This window comes from Maniola hyperantus, chromosome 13, assembly GCF_902806685.2.
Source record: "Maniola hyperantus chromosome 13, iAphHyp1.2, whole genome shotgun sequence".
Lineage (NCBI taxonomy): Eukaryota > Metazoa > Arthropoda > Insecta > Lepidoptera > Nymphalidae > Maniola > Maniola hyperantus.
This window is the reverse complement of record NC_048548.1, coordinates 13,837,134-13,856,168: the sequence shown is the minus strand read 5'-3', so window position 1 is coordinate 13,856,168 and position 19,035 is coordinate 13,837,134. Positions and strand designations below refer to the sequence as shown.

General features: G+C 40.6%; 1 protein-coding gene across 4 annotated transcripts in view; it reads left to right on the top strand.

Moving 5' to 3' along the window:
• The window catches only part of wge (winged eye), a 148,362-nt gene that overhangs the window by 122,886 nt on the left and 6,441 nt on the right, over positions 1 to 19,035 (top strand). For 2 of the 4 annotated variants that reach the window (XR_011237451.1, XM_069502508.1), the window contains exons 9-12: positions 8,172 to 10,630; positions 11,917 to 12,139; positions 13,450 to 14,168; positions 15,247 to 15,438. Coding sequence is in view for 3 of the 4 variants with exons in the window: in XM_069502508.1 (XP_069358609.1) it covers positions 8,172 to 10,630; positions 11,917 to 12,139; positions 13,450 to 14,168; positions 15,247 to 15,438 (3,593 nt within the window). In the remaining variant the exon portion in view is untranslated. The remainder of the gene's footprint in view (positions 1 to 8,171; positions 10,631 to 11,916; positions 12,140 to 13,449; positions 14,169 to 15,246; positions 15,439 to 19,035) is intronic. The other 2 variants (XM_069502510.1, XM_069502509.1) reach the window with 2 other exon arrangements.

Here is a 19,035-nt window from a genome sequence, read left to right as displayed (position 1 = left end):
CTGCATGCTAAATTTTAGCCCGATTCGTCCAGTAAATTGAGCGGTGCGTTGAAAGACCAGTCAGTCAGTCACCTTTTTCTTTTATTTAGATTTTAGATGTATCTACCTACCTACCTACTTACCTACCAATAGATATTATGGAACCCTTTCAAGGGCCTTTCAAGCCAACTCTCTTGGCCGTTATATTTTTTGCACAAATTGTCGGTTTGTATGTTCGAGCAATTCAATAACACCTCGTTAAGTTTTTATCGCTTTTTGCGTTATTATGGGATCCAGCTATGGTTACAATAGAGCAGGATAATAATATAATGGCAGGACATGTTAGCTTAATAATTCAAACAATTAAGTACTATTTTAGCTTTAAGATATTCTTTAGGGTTCCGTACCTACCTCAAAAGGAAAAACGGAACCCTTAGGTATAGGACCACTTTGTTGTCTGTCTGTCTGTCTCTCTGTCTGTCTGTGTCTCTGTCTGTCTGTCTGTCGGTCTGTCAAGAAACCTACAGGGTACTTACTTCCCGGTGACCTAGAATCATGCAATTTGGCAGGTAGGTACCTAGGTCTTATAGCAGACATTAGGGGAAAAATCTGAAAACCGTGAATTTGTGGTTACATCACAAGAAAAAAATTAAAAAGTGTTCATGAACTAATATTGCTATTTTCAACTTTTAAAGTAAAATTATACTATACGAAATGGGGTATCATATGAAAGGGCTTTACTTGTAGGTACATTCTAAAACAGATTTTTATTTATTTTTAGGCATAATAGTTTTTAATTTATCGTGCAAAATATCGATAAAATACGATTGTAGTATACGGAACCCTCAGTGCGCGAATCTGACTCGCACTTAGCTGGTTTTTTGTATTTCTAATTAGGTAGATCAATTTTAAGTCATAGGTTTCATTTTTATGATTTCATACCTACTGGCTACCTACCTACCTATATGAAACTAACTTAATGCTCACGACTTCGTCAGCTGGACTACACAAAATTCAAACTCCTATTTTACCCCCTTAGGGGTTGATTTTTCAAAAATCTTCTCGAATGCCTACGTCATACCTAATAGCTATCTGCATGCTAAGTCTCAGCCCGATCCGTCCAGTAGTTTGAGCTGTGCGTTGATAGATCAGTCATCCACCTTTTGCGAGAGCAGTTGTAGTTTGTGCGAATTAGGTACCCAAGTATATCACTTGCTTGCGTGATTGTCATTAATTCCATCGCACTACAAGCACGGGTCTCCACTCAGAATGAGGTGGGTGTTGAATACAGCTATACGCCATGGTCCACGACGCTGACCAAGTGTGGATTGGCAGACATCACACATCTTTGAGAACCTTTACTTTGACAGAAAATTCTCAAGTAGGATGCAGGTTTCTTCATAAAGTTTTCCGTCACCATTATAGAGCAAGTGGTACCTACCTTCTGTAACTGAAGTAGGTTAGTACTTAGGTCCCTACCTATCTGCTTAAAATATCTAGGTAGGTACTCGGCATAATATTATCCAAACCTATAGCTATAGATAATATCCTCTGTTTAAAATGATTTTCCACCGTACCTAATTTGGTACCTAGTAACTGCTTTTTAAATGAATCGGTACCGTTATCGTACCAATAGGTAGGGTTAATTTGTTCAGGTAAAATAGAAGCAAAAATACCTATAAGTAGTACTTATAAGTATTTTTCGCGGTAAATCACAACACTAGGTATACTTACCTTCCCACTAATTTGAAATTCTACCTATTGTTTACTGTTTCGCATAAATAACGCGTCCACTACGGTAACTTAATACAACACTTACCTACAATGTAGTCACCGACAAAGTATAGTAACCCTAAACCCCATACGACCCAGTAACCCTCGTCAGAAACCTTCCATCGCTCACCATAAGTCGCTTCCCACACGCCAAGCGGAACTCGTGTCACTCCCAACCCATAAATTATCCATCATCCGAAAAACAACATGCAAAAAAACACCATAAAAAACCTCATTTATCGATAACTCTTGAAGGAGACAACCCTAAAACGTTCCTCCCGCCTTCTAAGCTCCGCCTTCACAACGTCTCAGCCAATCAGAAGCGAGCTAGCGACAAAGGCGTTTCCTAATCAGTAACGTCCCCTCACGTTTTTAGTGTTGTGATTAGTTGTTTTTTTTTAACGATTATCGTAGTGAACAGTTCACGGTTAAGAATTTGACACCTCACGCGATTCTATCGCAACGGATTAAAGTTAGTTTTTTAGAATATTCGCTCGTTTTCATCGATAACGTAATGCTGATAATTGTTGGTTTTAGAATTTAGATCGTCGCGTACCTACAATGGGGAATCGGGTTAATTAGTCAAGGTTTTTCAAATGACGGTTTAACTGATTAAAGGCGGGAACAGACATGACGCGATGGCAACAATGCGTGACGACTGACGACACAGCACTAGACTACTTACTAGAGAGTGACTAAGATCTCAATTTGATCCTGAATTGACATCTGTCAAATAGGTATACCTACCTATCTATTATACCTATAGGATACTTAGTCCGCAACAGGTCGTGAAGGTGATCGGGGAATGAGGCGGGGGGATGTCCCGCACACCCGCACGTCACCTGCGCTATCCCGCACCGGGTTCAACTAGGTAACTACTTAGGTATACCTACCTATAGGTAAGTAGTTAGGTAGGTACTTTAAGTCCCCCGCTTCCCTGCCTACCTCTATATGGGTGCTTAGGTAACCTTTCTTACCCAGAGGATTAGGCAGGTAGACAAGTAGGTAAGAACCTTATCTGCCGAGTTAAATAAAAGTCTAAAAAAGTCTCTGAAATCTTGTCAGGGGTGCGGTGACACTTGTCATAGCGACAAGTAAAAAAAATAAAAATCTGCCGAGTAGGCATTTCCTAATCCATCTAAGTACCTAATAGGTAGGTAGACGATTACGGATTAGGTAATTATTAAGTAGCCTGTGTCAACGTTGTGTCAACGTTTGAGATTAAATTTCCTTGCTCAGCTTGTTGATAGGCTTCTTAGCTGTTTTAGGCTTTACTGAAATTTGGAGTTAGGACATTTAACGAGCGGCAGGGAGCCGCTGGATGTCGACGGCGCAAGACTGTGGCGTGTGGAAGTGCCTACAAGAGACCATGCCCAGCTGTGGTCGTCTATCGGTTGATGATGATAACGATGAAGATAGTAGAGTGCTAGAGGCTGAGCTTGACGCAGCTCTTGCTTCCATCATACAAATTACCTACGTACGTACAGGTAGCCTTACCCTAGTATAGGTGCGATAACCTTAGGTATAGGCAGAGTTGCCAGGCGTCCGGATAAAGCCGGACATAGGTAGGCTTTTTGATTGCGTGTCCGGCCAAAATAAACGGTGTCCGGCTTGTCCGGCTTTTGTTAGGCTTTTTACATTTCGCAAACGAGCGCAGGCGAGTCGACTGTCGGTCGCTCCCGCAGGCGGCAGTGCCGCCCGACAACAAGATTTTACATACAATTTTTTTGTCGTACCTACCTATTAATACTAAGACACAAAATCCTCAATAATGTAGGGTGTCCGGCCAAATGCCTTTCTACCCAAATGTCCGGCCAAACTGGCTGGTCTGTCCGGCTATTAGGTTTGGCAACCTGGCAACCCTAGGTACCTATAGGTATACCTAATATCTAGTAGGTACGCGGCGGGAGATGCGACAGACGCGACAGGTTGAGATAACCCGGTGCGAGATAGCGCGGGTGACGTGCGGGTGTGTAGGGCGTCCCGCTGCCTCATCCCCCGATTGCCATCTCAACCTGTCCCGGACCAAACCTACCTACGGGGTACCCAGAGGCGGATTAAATTCCGAGAGCGCACTAGGCAAGCACCTCATAAGTAGGTGCCCCTCTTACAGTCATATTAAAAATTTTACTAGCTAGCTTCTAAAGAACAAGGTATCGTCTCATTGCATACCTAGTACCTACTTACTGGTAGGTGGTGATTATGCTATTTATGTGATCGAGTGAAGAGATCGAGACGGCATTCCGAACCAGTGGTAAATTAAAACTACCTGACTATTCATAAGCACTTGTAAAAAGTTTACACGAATAAAAAAACATTCTATTCTATTCTAAAGAAGAACATCACGTCATAACACTTTGCTAAGTATACTTATTAAAGAAGAGGCAGTTTCGGTCAGCAATCGGTCGGTAGTTGGGATAATTAATTAAGTAACTCTATATGAAAGCGCGCGCGCCCCTTCGTAAACTCGCGCCCCTAGGCACGTGTCTAGTTTGCCTTAGGGAGAATCTGCCTCTGGGGGTATACCTATTTTTTTTTTTAAATAGAGATAGCGAGCAAACGAGCAGGCGGCTAGGCTTCCTACCTCCATAGGTACCTATCAATCATGACATTAATCGTGATTCATCCATTCCCATCGCATCCCTCACCCAACCTGCTTGAAAATGTTAAATTATTCGATTGAACTCGGATCGGACTAAACAAAGTGCATTAATAAATAATTAATCGAGAAAACAATCGTTTATACAAAAATCGATTCGTATGCGACGCGTCCCTTTTAATTCCGATGTCGGGACATTTTATAAAATGCTTTTGGAACCGTTGCATGACTAGGTTCACTTCATGATCGAGATTTTCGGGACTGTCCTAACTCGTAAGTCCTTTTAAAAACTTTTTTTAGTTAGTCCTTTTTAAAAGCTTTTTAATATCATCGTACTTAATTATGTTGTCATTCCATTGAAACTGGTGTTGGTTGAGAGTGTGCCGAGGAACTTTTCGACCAGTAGGGCTAACATGCGGTCCACGAGAAAATTTTGTCTACGCATTTACCTACTCGTCTTATCTGTATGAATGAACACGAGAAAATGCGTAGACAAAATTATCTCGTGGGGCGCATGCTAGGCCCTCTGGTTCCTCCTTCACCTTTCTACTATCGTACCGCAAGGCATCGCCGAGGTCTGCACCCGTAGGTGCGTAGGTACAGTGCGACAAGGCTACCTTGGCGCGTGGCGAAAATTGGAACTAACGTTGCCGTCAAGTGTCCCCTTTGTTCTTGTTTGAATATTCTAAGTTTGTTCTCCAACAGCGCTCCCCTGTCAATGTCATTGAAGTGCCAAGAGAGCCTTGTCGCACTATACCCAGTTGAAATTAGGGACTTTATAAACACGTCCATTTGTCATAGGCGTGCTTAGAAAAGTCCCGGAAATTGTGGTAATTTATCTGTAAACCCTATCTGTATCGTCATCCCGTTTCAGCGCACGTGGGGTTCTATTTCCGTCTCTTGCACTCATAAGTGGACGTGGGCGGAATAACCGGGCGTCTCATTATAAGAGCCGGTCGTAAGATTTCTTATCGAGTTTGTACAGTTATCTAATGATTTGTGGATAGTGTCCATTTGGACGTGGGTGGCGCGTATCTAATCTACGTATCGTAATAATAGGTAAACATATCATTATTTAATTAATACAAACTGTTTTCTTTACTTTTTGCTTAAAGTTTTATGTAATTTTTATTTTATTTAGGTAAGTAGGTATAGGTAGATACATATTTATACTATTTTATGGAATAAAATTCATGACTTGCCATTACACAAGTTTAAAAATCTATCAAAAGTGTGCTCTTAAAAAAAGCATATTATACTTACCTACAGTCGAAGATTATGTAAATGATAAGAAAGCTTGGATTTGACTCGCTCCAGCAATGCACGGGGCTGCAATTGCTTGTACAGTATGATATTGTAAATTGATCTCTTGAAAAGAGCTACCGCCGAGTTCGAGTTTCTTGCTGGTTCTTCTCGGTAGGAACGGCATTCCGAACCAGTGGTAAATTAAACTAGTTGACGATTCAAAAGCACTTGTAAAAGTTTACTTGAATAAAAATCTATTCTTTTCTAAATACCCAATTGGCGGTGTATTCACTGTACCGTAAACAGCGCCGTCTCTCGGCTTATGCGGGTATTAGCGCACGATTATCGCGTTTCGAGTTTTGTTTTCACGGCCCGGTGAGTTTCTCGGTCGGAACGGATTTGGTGATCGCGTGTACCTACCTACCTACTAGCATAATTGATGGTTTTACGTTATTATTTATTTTGTCGTTTTGTCACTGAACATAATCGATAGAACGTATCAGATAAGTAGGTATTTACCTATAGGTGCACTGCTTGTTGACTGAGACGACTCTTGGGGTGTGGGTTGCAGAAGGATCCGGAAAAAAACCAGTCCAGTCCAGTCGGGAGGCGCACCTTCGTGTTCCTGGTGCGCCTCAGACGGTGCGTAGGGGATTTATTGGACCCCTGAGGTGGGTCTTCGCTAGCTAGGTTGCGCGAACGTGTTTGCAAAGCCACCGGACTTAAAAAACCGGCCAATTGCGAGTCAGGCTCGCACAATGGGGGTTCCGTACTACAGTCGGATTTTTTCGACATTTTGCAGGATAATTCAAAAACTATGATACATAAAAATAAATAAAAATCTGTTTTAGAATGCACAGGCGAAGACCTTTCATATGATACCCCACTTGATATAGTCACTCACTTCGAAAGTTGAAAATACTAATTATTAGTTCATGACCACAATTTAATTTTTTTTGTGTGATGTAACCAAAAATTCACGGTTTTCAGATTTTTCCCCAAATGCCAGCTATAAGATCTACATACCTGCCAAATTTCGTGATTCTAGGTCAACGGGAAATACCCTGTAGGTTTCTTGACTGACAGACAGACAGACAGACAACAAAGTGATCCTATAAGGGTTCCGTTTTTCCTTTTAAGGTACGGAACCCTAAAAAAAAAAAGATCGTGGGGTTTTTTAGTCGGTAAGAGTCCGACATAACCTCCGTGCCCCCCGGGTGCGGTGGCATCCATGAAGATTTCCCCACGGGAAGAAAAGAAAAGGTGGCAGCGACAACTGACGAGCGAAGTTGAATATCTGAATGTTTACGTCAACTGTCACCATTCCGCAACTCGTAAGGGCGTTTGTGCACTCATCCGGATTCGGTTCGTATCCGTGATTCTTCCAAGTGGCCGTCATACAAATACGTAATGACCACAATTTTATGTAATTCACTATAATAGTCACAGAACATTCATTGATTGGTTCTATCACAAAGTAATTAAGATAAATTGAATAAATCACAGGATAAATGGATAATAATATAGACAAATATATACATACAGAAAAACTTATCACTAAAAAATTTATATTTACAAAAAATATACGCCGTCCAAATGGTCATTTATGGGCATTGTGCCCAAAACACTGGCGCTACTACCTCGCTGAACGGCAAGGCTCAACCGTTGAGCGAAATAAGCACCAGCTCTTGGGTCACCAATACGTAATTACCTACATTCGATTATACGAATCGAATTTACGTACTAGACGTAGGTACGCATTGAGGGTCAAACCTCTATGGTTTTTTACAATGCGTGGTATTTATTTTATGTAATTTTTCTTGTATGTTGATAATAAATTAAAAAAAAAAAAAAATTACAGCTCGCGAGCGAAACAGGCAGATAACTTAACGACTCAGTTTAAAATGCGTCGACTTATAGATTTAGGTATATTTTTGGACCGTCTTCAAATCATTCACTTGCTCCAGGTTTCCCTAAAAACTAGGTAGTCACATGCTTGTCAGATGAACCATTTAAGAAGTTATCGAAGCAGCATTAAAGGGAAGCCGCATCCAAATAAATGAATAGGAAATGAGCTGGAAATGCTGGAATCCACCTTTCTTATTCCCATCGGTGTGTTTTAGCATTCCACCGCCCCCGACGGAAGCATGGAGATTGGAGATAGAATACAAATGGCGCGCAAGATCTTAGGCACGGTTTATACGAAGAAACGAGTGGCGCAGACGTATCACGTAGCTCGATCCTTGACTTGACTGTATTTCTTTCACCCCTGTTTTTTGCAGGGGTGAAAAAGAACAGTCAAAAATATTTGTACCGCCTAACAGTCGATTCTTTTTCAGGTTTTTTTTATTAATTTTTCTCTCCGTAAGTAAGGACCATCCTCGTACTTCAAGGAATATTATGAAAAAAGAATTAGCGAAATCGGTTCAGCTGTTCTCGAGATTTGCGATCAGCAACATAGTCAGCGATTCGTTTTTATATATAGAAGATAGGAAAAAACTTTTTTAAATTAACATGTTTAAAAAAATGCCAGGGCAGTAAAATTATAAATAATTAGGCTTTTTCTTCTTTTCAGCTCAAATGTCGATGGAAAGCATGATGGTGGGCGGCGTGGGCGGAGTGGGCGTCGGACCCATGGGCGGAGGAGTGTCGTCCGTCGGCGGGTTCCAGCTTGTCCGCGAACCGTCTTCTGGAGCTCTACTATTACTACCTGCGCCCCCAGACTTGCCCCACGCGGTAGTCTGGGGTGGAGTACCATACTCCTCAGCTCCTTTACTCCTTCCCCCAGCTCCACATCCTTCGCATCACCTACAGTTGTTACCAGGTGACCTCCTGGCGTCTACTGCTACCCTGCAGCACACGCACACCCATTCCACGCGCCTAGTCACTCTAGCTCCAGCCCCTCCTCCCCAGTCTCACCCCGCGCACCCCGTAGACAAAAGAAAATCCATGCAATCCCTCATGATGCCGCACACATTGATAAAAATTGAACCGGAACCCCCTCAAGAGAAGCCACCACCATTCGTCCCCGAACCCGTCCAACAGCCGATTTTAACGACGCATCTCTACTACCAACCTGATTATACCGAACAAGTGTGCAGAAGCCAAGCAACTTCTCCCGCCGCTCCACCCACACCACCCCCAGAAGCTCCTGAACTCCCGGCACACAGAGACGCATCGAACCAGACAGACCACATCGACGAGGAAGAGGATTCACCAAATCACGCAGATGAGGACGAAAGAGACGTAGCATGTGTTGGCGTTGCACATTTTCCAGACGAGTCAAACGTCATGCAAATATCATGTCAGTCATTACATCCTCCACTAATAGATAGCGCCGAAGAATCTTCTTCTGAAGGCCTCGCAGTTGGCGCCGTCGAAAAAGCGATCGATGCGATCGAAAGAGATGAAACGATAGATAACTCTAGCAGCGGTGGGTCACACGATTTAGTTATAGACACGGGAGGGACATCCACACCGACGCCAATGCCAACTCAACCGCAAACAAGACTACCAGTCGACGTCAGCGGATTGGAACTTCTATCGAACAGCATTGAACAATTCGAACGAACGACACCCGGAAACATGCCCCCTTTAGATCCTACCCCTTTGACAATAGATACGAGGACATCCAATAAATTGAATATTTTAATCAAAACATCCCCGAAATCGCCTCCACGTACTGATCTAGATCCACATCGAAGATTTGAGTTTCCGGTTGTGGAACAGACAAATGAGCAACAAAAACCTTCTCTCGATGGATTAGGGTTGCTATGTGCTTTAGCAGAACAAAGGTTTATGGAAGAAGTCGAAGAAATTCCTCAAACGAATTTACCATCGACGTCTCGACCGTTTATTAAAACTGAGCTATTGAGTCCCACTGAAAGAGACAGGTCGTTAGAATCAAAAAAAGATAAACATAGGCACAGAGATGATTCTTCCAGTGAGAGAAGAAGAAAAAGAAGCAGTGATAGGGAGGATAGATTGAGGCATAAATTGGAAAAAATGCGGCGGCATAAACGCGAGAGAAAAGATACTGATCAAGATGACGGTGGCGAGTTAGAAGCGAGTTTGCGTCGTGTGACGGCTTGTACGTGCGGTTCAACAGACTGCGCTCACGGCCATGCAGTGCCTTCAGCTCAGGCGCTCGTCAATGCTATCGAAAAAGACATGCGAGAACGTTTGCAGGACTTACAACGCCAATGTGACGAAAAACGCGCCCAGTTGAATGCACTTACGCCGCCATTGCCACCAATATCGACACCCCCAACGCCTTGCACTCCTGCTCTCTCCCCAGATTCAGACAGAGGGTCGTCGAAAAAACGAAAAGTCGGACGACCGAGAAAAGTGTCTAGCCCAGACTCTACAGAAACAATCGTAGCTAAGAAACCTAAATCCAAAAGCACCTTAGTTGGCTATCTACTAGCGAAAGGAAAACTGAAAGGCAATATCCTATACTCAAAAGGTGAACCCTCGAGGGAAGAAATAAACAGAACGAGTAAAGTTCGACCCAAGTTAAAAGCCGAGCCTATAGTAAAGATGTATTCAGAAGAGGAGGAACATGATTGGGGCCTTAATAGATCAGCGAGTTCCTCGATGGAGAGTCTGAATGAGGTTCGGCAGAAAAATCGAGAAAAGGTTGACAGGTTGGCGAGGAAACATTCTAGGGACGACATGTCTGAGATAGAACTAGCGATTAGAAGAGCGAGTGCGTCTAGTGATAGCGATAAGGAGAGACGTCGAGCCAAAAAGAGACGGAAGAGTACTAAGTCTGTAGAAAGAACTGGAGACGAGAATAAAGAAACTCCGCCTGAACCTACTCCTCAACCACAGCCAGTTTCAAGATGTACTTTGACTGAGGATAACTTAGATTCCTCCCCTAGAGTGCTCACATCAAGGGGTGGATTGTTCTACGCGGGTAAACTGAGTGCAGTGCAAGCTCCAGATGTGTACGCCATAACGCTTGATGGCGAAAGGGGGAATAAGCCGCACATACTATCCAGAGAGGAGACCTTGAAAGATGCTGTAAGTATCGTACGTAAATATTGTATTTTGTAATAGTATTAATTATTTCTCTTACTACCGGCACTTTGCAACTTACTATCAACCGATTTGACATACTACTCTAATTGACTTCGCAGTTATAGCCACAATCAAGTTACGGCTTTCGAATAACTGCAGTAGGATTTACTGAAAATAACTGACAGGCGCCTTAAGGGAGCGGCAGCCTAAAGTGTTCTTCGAGACATAGAGCAAATCTAAATATATAAAAGGAAAAGGTGACTGACTGACTGATTGACTGTTTCACTGACTGACTGACTGACTGGTCTATCAACGCACAGCTCAAACCACTGGACGGAACGGGCTGAAATTTGGTATGCAGATAGCTATTATGACGTAGACCTCCGCTAAGAAAGGATTTTTGAAAATTCAACTCCTAAGGGGGTAAAATAGGGGTTTGAAATTTGTGTAGTCCACGCGGACGAAGTCGCGAGCTTAAGCTCGTTAAAAGATAAAATTCGAAATAAAACCGCCTTTACGCGCTTAGTTTTCTTTCACTAATTGCAAAATACTGTATGTATTTTGCTTAATACAAGGCTCAATAAAAAAAAATCTTCTTTTTCTGGACTCCCAAAGTTAATCATCCATTGAGTTTATCGGTTGAGGTCAAAGCAAAGGTTTAATACATGTCTATAAAACTGTCACCATTAGACAATACCATCCTCATGAATCTATCACAATTTTGCTGATGCATGTTCTTTCAGTGCTGTGATAGCCTAGTCCTAGCCTAGTAGTGTGGTAGTGATAGTAGTTAGGACGTCCACCTTCTAATCGGAAGTCGGGGGTTTGATCTCGGGCACGCACCTCTAACTTTTCGGAGTTATGTGCGTTTAAAGCAATTAAATATCACTTGCTTTAACGGTGAAGGAAAACATCAGGAAACCTGCACGCCTGAGAGTTCTCCATAATGTTCTCAAAGGTGTGTGAAGTCTACCAATCCGCACATGGCCAGCGTGGTAGAAACTCTTCTCACTCTGAGCGGAGACCCGTGCTCTGTAGTGAGCCGGCGATGGGTTGATCATGTCTTTGGCAGGGGTGAAAAAAAACAGTCAAAAACAATTTTATTTAAAATAGGAAAAAACATGTTAAAAAAACTTTTTAAAGTTTGAAACATTTTTAAAACCACGCTGGCCATGTGCCACGTACCAATCCGCACATGGCCAGCGTGGTAGACTATGGCCAAACCCTTCTCACTCTGAGAGGAGACCCGTGCTCTGTAGTGAGCCGGCGAAGGGTTGATCATGATGATGTTCTTTCAGATCCTGGAAGTGAGCCCGACAACGGTAGCTGATCTACCATCTGGCACCCGGGTGTGCGCGTATTGGTCGCAGCAGTACCGGTGTTTATACCCCGGCACCGTCGCCGTCTCGTCTCCAGACCCTCACGATGACAAGTTCGTAGCCGTGGAGTTTGATGATGGAGACTCCGGCAGGATAGCCATTGAGGATATTAGGTTTTTGGAACCTAATTATCCTGTTGTTGGTGAGTTTGATATTTATTCTGATTAAGTTCCTTTCTTTATCCCGATACTTTTCAGTGTCAAATTTGGTTGAAGATGTGACAATAGGAAAGGAAAGGAAAGGAAGGAAAATAGAAATAAAATGAAATGAAATGAAATGAAATGAAATGAAATGAAATGAAATGAAATGAAAATCTTTTTTATTCGTATAAACTTTTACAAGTGCTTACGAATAGTCGGATGCATCTACCACTAGTTCGGAATGCCTTTCCTGCCGAGAAGAACCAGCAAGAAACTCGGCAGTTGCTCTTTTCAAATATTTGATATAGGTACAAGATTATGCCATGTATAAAATAGTATTTGCAGTCTTGTGCGTTGCTGGAACGAGCTGCAGGTCAAATCCACGCTCTTTTATCATTTAGATAATCTTCAATTGTGTAATATGCTTTTTTCAGGAGCATATTTTTAATAGATTTTTTAAACTTGTGCAAAGGTAAGTCCAAAATAGTTTGCGGGATTTTATTATAAAAGGTAATACCCATACCCACAAATGACTTTTGGACTTTCCTGAGGCGGAAGGCAGGAGCTGCAAGTTTGTCTCGTCTGTGCTAGGAGTAGGTACGACAATAGTGCATCGGGCGGGATTTGAACCGCCGACCACTTCGCCGTTCACCACATTGTAGGATTTTCAGTCCACTCCTTTACCCGTTGAGCTATTGAGGCTCAAATTATGCAGTCGAAGGGTGAGACAGTGGCGCGATCAAGTTATCTCAACTTATGGACCAGACTCGCCGCCTAGTGAGGCATCCGAGCCATATGCTGTCGGTTTTTTGTAACTCCTTAAAAAGCTCGAGTCGGAACCGTGCGTTTAGTAGAGGCAGAGATTGGTAATACTTGTAAATAAGTGTCTTTGTGTGTGTCTAAGTCTTTGGTGGTGGTTTAACACTAGTTTACCTCCACTTAAACATAACGTTTAAGCAGCCTCAGTGTATCTCAAGTCGTGACTGAGGCTGGTCTAAAGGATACGAATTACGAGCAATACAGACATACTAACAAATGTGACGATAATATGATCCTCACTCACCATTGAGGATAACGATGCACCGAGGGAGATAATTCATTATCTTATCAAATTCTCATCTTTACGTAGACAAAATCATCACAAGGTATTATATAGCGCTAGTTAAATAGATCTGGACAATAGCAGTTTAATATGTATTGAATAAACAATAAGCTATCAACAGCCACGTGATAATAAGCCGGTTTTATACTAGTCTCAATTAATATTGTAGCCAAGCTTCATATAGTAATGATTTTCCTTATTAAATTACAGAATACGAAAACACACTATTCACACTGGGCAAACGAAGAAGGAACGCAAGTATGACAGAAGAGAAAAAGACAGCACCTACCGCCAGTACCGAGGTGAAAACAGAACCCCAACCAAATCCAACGCCACAGACCCCAGCAGATACCAATAATCAAAATGAGGAAGAAAGGCATAGAGATAGAAAGAAACTGAAGAAATTAAAGAAAGAGAAAATGAGAAGGCTGACAAGCGAAGAAGACCCGACTTCAACGGAATACGTCAAAAAGAAAAAGAAAAAACATAAATGCTGCGAAGAACACTGCAAGCATAGACGGCATCACAAAAAACATCACAGAAAACACAAGAAACGACACCATTCTGGCTGCAAAGACCATTCGTCATCATCTGGTGATGATCATCGACACAAATCATCATCAGATTACATAGACTCGAACAAATCTAACGAAGATTCCGTAGATTCTAATGATAGGCTATCAACTCTGATAGCAGTAGAAAAATCTCCGGAAGAGAAAATGAAGACTGTGATTAAAAAAGCGGTACTGTCTAAGAAGAGTTTGGTTAAAAACGCCGTGCTGGATTTCAGCAATTTGAGCAAGATTACACTAAAGAAAGATATGGAAAGTAAGGATAACTTGAAGGATAGTGGGATTGGGTTGGAAGAAGAGACCATACACGCTCCTGTCGCGTCTACTTCTACGGCTGTGGTTGAAGCGCCCAAAAAGGTAAATAGTGTTTGCTTAGTGCAATATTTAGTCATTAAATCTTTAAATAATATAAAAGGAAAAGGTGATTGACTGACTGACTGACTGACTGATCTATCAACGCACAGCTGAAACTACTGGACAGATCGGGCTCAAATTTGGCATGCAGATAGCTATTATGACGTAGGCATCCGCTAAGAAAGGATTTTGAAAATTCAACTCCTAAGGGGGTGAAATAGGGGTTTGAAATTTGTGTAGTCCACGCGGACGAAGTCGCGGGCATATGCTAGTTTGAATGATAAATCTCAAGAAGTTGGATTCAATGAATTATGAGCAATAAAGGGTTGAAGTCGTATAAAGCCAAAGATTTCTAAGCTTTAGACTATTTCACAACATTTTGTGCTCATCTCAGCACTAATTTAATTCGGTTAGTTTAAACTTTTAGAGAAAATAACATCAGCTAGCAGAAGTGACAAAGTTAATTACAAGATTTATTATTTATTTATTTATTATTTATTATTATACCATAATGTGCACTGTCCTGATGTCATGTGTCCAAGATGTTTCGTGAAGGAAATGATCGTGACTAAACCTGCATACTCGTTCTCGATAATGTTCTCAAAGGCATGCGAGATCTACCAATCCGCACTAGGTCAGTGTGGTAGACGATTGCGATGTGTTTGCACATTCAAGTGTCTTTTGAGTCGAAATAAGTTGGGCACATACCAACAAAACCGGACGTAAGCCGTGTTATATTTTGAATTACAGATATTTATATATATATAGATATTTATATATATATATAGATATATATAGAGAGTTACATTTTTGTGCCGTTTGCCGTGGAGACCCTGGGGCCATGGAGTCTTAGTGCTAAAAATTTTTTACGAGACATTTCACCGCGATTAATAGCCTCATCTGGTGACAGAAGGGCTGGATCAGCCTGGCTGTCCAGCGCGGAAATGCAGCCAGTATTCTTGGCACCATTCCACGCGGTCATGATTTATATAGTAATTAGATAAGGCTAGCTTTAAGTTTTATTGTAATATTATACATGTAATAATTAAAAAAAATATATTGATATTTATTATTTTTCTAGAAGACAAAACGGCGAACCGTGTCTTCAACGTCATCCGACGGCGGCGGTGGTGGTGGCGTCAGCAAAATGGCTGCCTTCCTACCAGGCGGCGCTTTGTGGCGATGGCACGGGCCTGCGTACCGGCGCACCGCTAAACCAAGGCTGCGGAAGCTCTTCTATAGAGCAATACAGCGCGGCGAGGAGGTTCTACATGTGAGTTCTTGTTACTTATATGCTCTTGGTAGAGGAAACTCTAGTAGATTCCTAGCCGCCGCGTCGCGTCGTCGGCTTTTCGAAAATGTAGCGAAACTAACTGATGTGACCTTGGATCAAGGGTTCCCTTCAATTATTGTCCATTCACTATAACTTGACCTCTGACGTTATGATGGCACTATTCCAAATCACACAATAATAAACTCTAAGTTCTAAGCAATAAAGCAAACAAAGCAGTGGTGCTAATATGAAGGCAGGGGTCAAGTTATAGTAAAAAAAAAGCATGCTCATGGTCTTTGCGGCGGGTAGCATTTCTCCCAGCTATGTACCTCCAGTGAGACTGTACGGTGCAGAGCTGGTTAGGGTGCCCAAGTTCACATACCTGGGTCATGTGGTTACAGCAGACATGAAAGATAATTGTGACATTGATAGGGAACGGAGGGCGTTGGCGGTTAGAGGGAATATGATAGCTCGCAGATTTGCTCGTTGCACAAAAGAAGTTAAAGTCACTTTGTTCAAGTCCTTTTGTCAGAGCTTCTACACGTGCAGTCTGTGGGTTGACTATACCCAAAAATCTATAAACGCCCTCCGAGTCCAGTATAATAACATCTTCAGAATAATGTTGGGACTGCCTCGGTACTGTAGCGCGTCCGGTATGTTTGCGGATAACTGTGTAGACGGCTTCTTCGCAATCATACGGAAAAGGATCGCCTCAATCAAAAGTAGGTTGGAGAGAAGTCCCAACATTATCCTGAAGGTGATAGCAGACAGACAGGACAGCGCTCTCAAGGCGCACTGGATATCTGTATTAGTTAATAAGTCTCGACTCTAGTATCATAAGGTCGGATGTGGATTTTTGCTACTTTTCAGGAGAGCCAAAACAAAAATGCTAGGGAAATCGGGTCATAATTTCTAAACTACTAGAGATAGAATTTCAGTTGTTTTTGTAATATTTAACACCTAACTGTACCTATCATTAACCATTACTAGAAATACTTTATCATTAATAAATAAAATATAAACTCACAATTTCTTCAAAATTGACGATATGCGACTTTATGCTGGTAATATTCGTAACTGTGCTAAAAAAGTGTGTGCATAAGTTGTAAACCGACTTTATGGCTGCAATTTTTACTATTACAAATTTGAAATAAAAGTCGGATCTATTACTTAATATTTCATAATACGTTTTAACTGATTATACATAAGTAATATTCGGACAAAAGATCACAGTAGTTATCTCACAAAAAACATTTAGGAGTTTTGTGAGATAGCAACAATGTACCTATCTGATTTTTCTGAAACTGATTAGTTAGATCTGAAACATAATAATTGCATTCGCCCGATAGTCTGACCATTGCATCCGTGTAAACCTTGTGACTTCTGAATGAATGAAAATAACATTTACAAATTCACAAATAAAGCCCATTAATTAAAAACAACGGCCAAAAATTGGAAAAAAAATTTACAAAGTAATTAGAAACCTACAGTGGGCCAAACATTTTTTGTGGAATTGCATACATGACGGTTACATCAATATAGAAATTTGAAACATGCCAACATAGCCTGATTTTCCTTATAATGATTAGGTACGTAAAGTAAGAATGGGGGTCAGCAGGTACCTACTGCAAAAGTTGGTTATATTTTACAGTGGATAATGGTTTCTCATTATGTCGTATATTGGGCGAAAGCGGGGAAGAATTTTTAAGTTTATATGTACCTATAACATACTAATGAAATACAAAAAAGTCTTCTTTAAAGTAAGTAGTTTTAATAAAAAATTAACACCCAGCAGTTAGTTGTAGCCAGGTAATATATTCCGAAATCTGAAAATCCCCGCCGTTATTATTATTTTTTTGATATAACAAACGGTCTATCACCTTTATAAAGGGATGTGGTCTTTAAAAATATGTTGTAGTGCCAAATCAAACTTATCAAAAAGTTTTGTTTCCTTCGCATGTTCATGTAAACTGTGACCAATCTCTTAGTTAATCTGCATTGTTTTCAGCTGTTCCCTTTTTTTCTATTTGTGCGTGGATGACATCTTACTCCACGTAGGTACATGTTGCAAGCTTGTGATTTATCACTTTTTAGTGTGGCAATCCTTATAATAATCATAAGTACATAACGATTATCATGCTCCGATTATGACCGACACAATTTTCAGACCACAAAGTCAATTTTTCAACAATTTCGAGAATACTTTGTTTCTTCTCTAGTAGATTAATGAAATAAGACAAGATACTGTTTTATTTCTTCCGCTGCAGCTGATGTTTTCAGACCACATTAAAGTAGCAACACTGCTGGTAGCATCATGAATCGTTTTTAAGGTGCAGAAACTACGCAGGTATAAGGATTTACTGTTAGTCAAATCCGGCATTGCCACTTTTGTAATAAAAAAAATACTTTCTGCTTTCTTGAAAATTCCATTGCTTCTGTTTCGACTGTTCTTTTTAACAGATACTTTTTTAAACTGTTTCTTTCGTGTTTAGTTAAGTTTTTTTATTTTTTTACTTTCACTTTTATTAGTTGTTTAATTAATAAATTAATTTATACTACATTTATATTTAAATTAACATAATCTAAAGCTTCCTATAATTAGGTATGTTTCGTTAGAATCACTATCATCACATATTGTAGGTGACTTATAATTTCTGCTCTCGATTAATATCAAATTCGGTCGATTATAAGACGGGTAAAGAAGAAAAAAATTGATTAGGTACTCTAATTTTTTAAGGCTACCTTAAAAACTAGGGCAATAAATTTTTGAACTGATGATTTGAACTATGATTCATAAAAAACACCATAAATGCACGGTTTTTTGCTTAGTGGGGTATTATTATAATATAGTTTTAGATTTCCATGGTGTGATTTTCGTGGTCCTAAAAGATTTTCTAGTCTACATTTTCATAATGTCTTCAGCTTTATTCTGGCTCTTTACTTTTTTCCCGCAGTTTATTCCAAAATTTTGGTGAAATAGGATGGATCTCTTACCTATTAATCACATCAACCTTAATGTAGTCACAAACAAAAAGCTTTATTTCAACTTACTTCCATGAATTTTATTGCAAAATTATTTATATTACAAGGCAAAAAGTCTTAAATGATTCACAGTCCAAATATTAATACAAAAAATTCGAAGCATAACATCTGTTGTGATTTTACCTAACAAAATTATTACATATTTTAGAAGCAGAAGTGCGTAACTGCAGTACCAGCTTGTATTACAAATAAACTAATTTCGTAGCATAATGGTCGAACTCAAAATACATCTATCATTTTTCTCCATCGCTTTGGTGCATACATACGCAAGTCAACAACTATAATTATGGTTCTCCAAATTTTTAGAATGTGTTCAGATACGACATTATGCATGTATTTATCTTTGCAACGAAAAGAGATAGAAATACTGGTGTCAGCTTGGCAGAAAGAGCCCGAAATGCTCATTACCTTTATGTAAAAAAGTGAGTTTGGTCGGAAGTACACATCCGACCTTATGATACTAGAGTCGAGAAGTATATTAATTATATTAACTAACATAGAATAAGTTTCTTACTAACATACATTATATTATAATATAGTTACTAACATAGATTA